A 3,598-nucleotide genomic window follows, 5' to 3' on the forward strand; every position below is an offset into this window, starting at 1 on the left:
TGTAAAGCCCTGTGTATGGGATCTTTCAAATAATTAAATCGAGTTGGATCTCAAATCCAGTTAGAACCTAATGGATCAAACACCTGTAAAGCATATGAAAATGATGACAACAATCCATGAATCCCTGTGATAATATTCCAAGATTGTGAATACGATGTTCAAAGCATATGCATCAGCTCTTCGGGCTCATTTGGGATATAGAACTGATCTGGAGTTTCTGGTTTAATCCAGCCCAATCCTTAATGCCAAAGCTCTATTATCAAGATCCAAGTACACATTGTTAGATTTTCTGCATACAAATAGGGATGATCTGCCCTTAACAAGCAAGGTCAAAGTACACAAAGATTAGGGTCGTTCATTTCATTCACAAAATCTAAAATTCTCATGAGCAGTTTCATGAAATTCGTTTTTTAATTGATGTTGATGAGATTATGAAAGTTACAATGCTTCAAGAGCAACACAAATTTCCACCATGGTAATTATAAATCAGGTATAGACAAAAGATACATTCCACACTTCAATGTTACACAAATAACCATCTAACTCACAACTTCACAAAAACATTGCTTTCTAATATACAGTGGGTGCTTCCTCGAAGTTCTCTTTGTTAGTGATAATTAGGGCCAGAGGCGCTGCAATCTCAATCTGTTCAAGAGGCCACATGCAAACGCACTGCTCAGCTTCTCCCATAACGTTATGGTAGGCTTGATCTCTGACTTATGACCGTACTTTGGCCAGTCGAGCTCTTATTTCTTCCAATTCTTCCTCATCATCAACACCCTCGGGTATTGCTTCCTCCTATATAAATATAAAATTAAACATGTTATGCTTCTTCAATGCCAGAAAGTAAAAGCTTTTCATATTACACGACAGTCAGGTCAACATACCTCCTGTCCATTTTCCGATGTCTGAGCAGGTTGTTTTATTCTCTCCTTCCTGATAGCTTCAGGAAGCTCTGCGGCAGTCTCACCAGCAATGGCAGTCAAAACCTTATCAACCTCTTCTTCTATCTCCTCTTCCATATCCTCAGAGTCTAGTGCTGAGTCAACAGCATCACTTACAATCTCCTCAATCACCCCTGCCTACAAAATCAGTTTCTTCAGTGGACAACTCAATTGGATTAATAGAATATGAGAACACAAAAATGAGACGCTGGATAAACCTAAGAATAGGAAATTGAAAGTAAAAACTTTGGTTGGATATTAATCTTAGCTAATTCTTTTTTAATCAAAGAAAACACTGCTAAAAAAAATCCTCAACAAAAGGCAGTTATAACCTGAAAAACTTCACTTTATGCATCCAGCAAAAAAGGTATGTTTTTTCACTCTATAAGGTAAAAGTTAGCAACAGGCATACCTTGGTTATTTCTTTATTGAACTCTTGCATTGTAGTAGCCACCTCTGGAGCTTTCATGAGATTATTTACAAGCTTCATAACATCTGCACTCTTAGATAAATGCCCCACAGTACGGGCAATAGCTACAGATTCACCATTTTTTTCAAAAAGAAAGGAAATTTAAAAGAGGTAAAACAAGCAGACAATAAGCATTACCAGCAGTTCATAAAATAGATTACTAATCACTGTTATAAAGATAATTTATCCCTAATGCAAGAAGCATCATTACACTGGTTCCTTCTGCACCCTACATTGCAATAGCCTAGACTTCAAAGTAAAAGAACAAATTTTCATAATGGGTCAACATAAAATATCATAGTCAGTACTGTCTGATTCAATTCCCCAGTTCATTTGTTACGAAAATTAAACATGTGATAAAATTAACCATCTTATCTTCTTAACCATCTATCTCATGTCTATGTCGGAAATATGGTAATTCTATGGAATGGACTAGATTATAAAGGAAAGTTAATCTTATACTTTCAAAATGAAGACCGTCATCTTTGTACAGGAACATGTGACTAGTCTTGAGATTGTCTTAAAAGATTATTCTTTGCATAAGGGATCTAAGTTGTTGTTCAACTCACTGACTCACTTCATCCATTATGCACTATCTATCCAAGTAATACAACAAAAATATTTTCTTTTAAAATCAAACTAAGGCTATAGAAATTCTTGACCTTGGATATGATCTTATCATTAGTCTCTTGGTTATCAAAACAAATTTCTATCAAATTAAAATAGAATTCTGAACATAACCCATTCAGGCAGAGATGCAACTACACTGCATAAATTCATAGACAAGCAATAATAGAAATCAGAGATGAGTGGATGCTAATTTATAAATAGAAGTTCCATTGGCGATAAAATAATTAAGAACTTCGTACCAACACTTTCCCCAAGGTGCATTGATATTGAATTGAGTTGTGCCTTATTTTCATAAAGACGGGTCACTGTTTTTCTTGATCTGACAATTTCTTTTGCAAGTGCCTGAAAATAGATACACAACGAAGACAATTCATAACAAAGAAGGAAGGGAGGAAAACTACAGTGCAACCAGCAAAAAATTTTAAGTACAACAGCCAGCAGGCCAAACCACAGCACAGCAAAATTAAAACCAATGAAACTAGGATAATCGTCCTCTAATGTAGGTAGAAGCATAGATATAAAACCTCATTTTCCATGTTTAGACCAAGTTGCAAAAACCCATGATTTGCTATAAAATGTACATATTTGTAGCAAGTGTTGATAGCTCTTCCATGCATGAATTAGGTACAAATTTAATTTCTATGGAGTAATCAAAAACAAAAATAGCCAAAAATTCTACTGTCCACCATCAGCTCAATTGAATTTAAGCAAAAGATATATTTTTATGGAACTATATGTAGAAAGCAAGCATGGGAATTCAATAAAGTGGGTCAGAACAATTACTGGAATTCAATAGATATTATTCAGCAAAAAAAAAAAAATGGTGTAAAACCAGGTTCATAAGCAAGTACCTTAGCAGAGACCATGTCATTCCTCTTGGCAGCTTCTCTAATGGCTTTCTCCACACTTTTCTCTTCTCTTTGTATATCTGAAAGAACCCATTACAAAAGAACCCGAATTTAACAATACCCAGAAGCCCATAGAGCTAAATTTATGCCTTTGTGAATCTAATAATCAAATTATCCTAAAAAGAAAATAAAATAAAAAATAAAAAATAAATTGATGCCCAAAAAAAGAAATAGGGAATTGTGTGTTAGTCGAAAAAAAAATATAACCTCGAATCTGACGTTCAATATTGCGGCACTCTTGGCGGAGTCTACGCTGCCAATCTCTCAATTGTTGTTGTGGGTTTGGCTTTGGCTTCAAAATGTTCATCACCTTCTCCATATCCTTTTCAAATTTATTCCCTGTTAGGAAGAGACAAGGGCCAAAAAAGGATTGCTCTCAGATCGAGAGTGATCCAAGCCTTTGTTCTCTTCCCCTACAAAGGATAAAAGATTTAACCAAAAAAAAAAAAAATGTTTACTCCTAAGAAATTTGATAAATTCGTCAAAAAGTAGTCAACTTTTTCTTATAGCTTTCCATTGGAGGCATTCGTTTTGAAGCAAGAACAAGGACACAAGTTTTTCTCTTTCAGCCTTCAGGCCCAAATTTTCAGAGATTTTTGTTTTGTTTAGTTAGTAGCAGGCCGAATCTTTTAAAGCCCAATGTTGAA

General features: G+C 34.9%; 1 protein-coding gene across 2 annotated transcripts; it reads right to left on the reverse strand.

Moving 5' to 3' along the window:
- Positions 1-397: 397 nt before the first annotated feature.
- Positions 398-3,598, reverse strand: LOC107411603 (vacuolar protein sorting-associated protein 24 homolog 1). Of its 2 annotated transcripts, none has more exons than XM_060812240.1 (6): positions 3,159-3,598; positions 2,895-2,971; positions 2,283-2,385; positions 1,357-1,439; positions 888-1,082; positions 398-798 (listed from the first exon to the last, which is right to left on the reverse strand). In XM_060812240.1, the coding sequence occupies exons 1-6, from the start codon at positions 3,268-3,270 to the stop codon at positions 718-720; spliced, it is 651 nt and encodes a 216-aa protein (XP_060668223.1). In that variant the 5' UTR covers positions 3,271-3,598; the 3' UTR covers positions 398-717. The 2 variants fall into 2 exon arrangements, with proteins under 2 accessions (XP_060668223.1, XP_015874703.3); XM_016019217.4 differs by having other exon boundaries at positions 1,357-1,478.

This window comes from Ziziphus jujuba, chromosome 10 (assembly GCF_031755915.1).
Source record: "Ziziphus jujuba cultivar Dongzao chromosome 10, ASM3175591v1".
Lineage (NCBI taxonomy): Eukaryota > Viridiplantae > Streptophyta > Magnoliopsida > Rosales > Rhamnaceae > Ziziphus > Ziziphus jujuba.

What these genes read in the sequence shown, in the direction of transcription:
- LOC107411603 (XM_016019217.4), bottom strand. Translation starts at nt 3,270, where the DNA reads ATGGAGAAGGTGATGAACATTTTGAAGCCAAAGCCAAACCCACAACAA. An exon ending in ATGACATGGTCTCTGCTAAG is followed by an intron (nt 2,386 to 2,894) that starts GTACTTGCTTAT and finishes ATCTATTTTCAG; the next exon opens with GCACTTGCAAAAGAAATTGT. An exon ending in TCAATAAAGAAATAACCAAG is followed by an intron (nt 1,083 to 1,356) that starts GTATGCCTGTTG and finishes CTGATTTTGTAG; the next exon opens with GCAGGGGTGATTGAGGAGAT.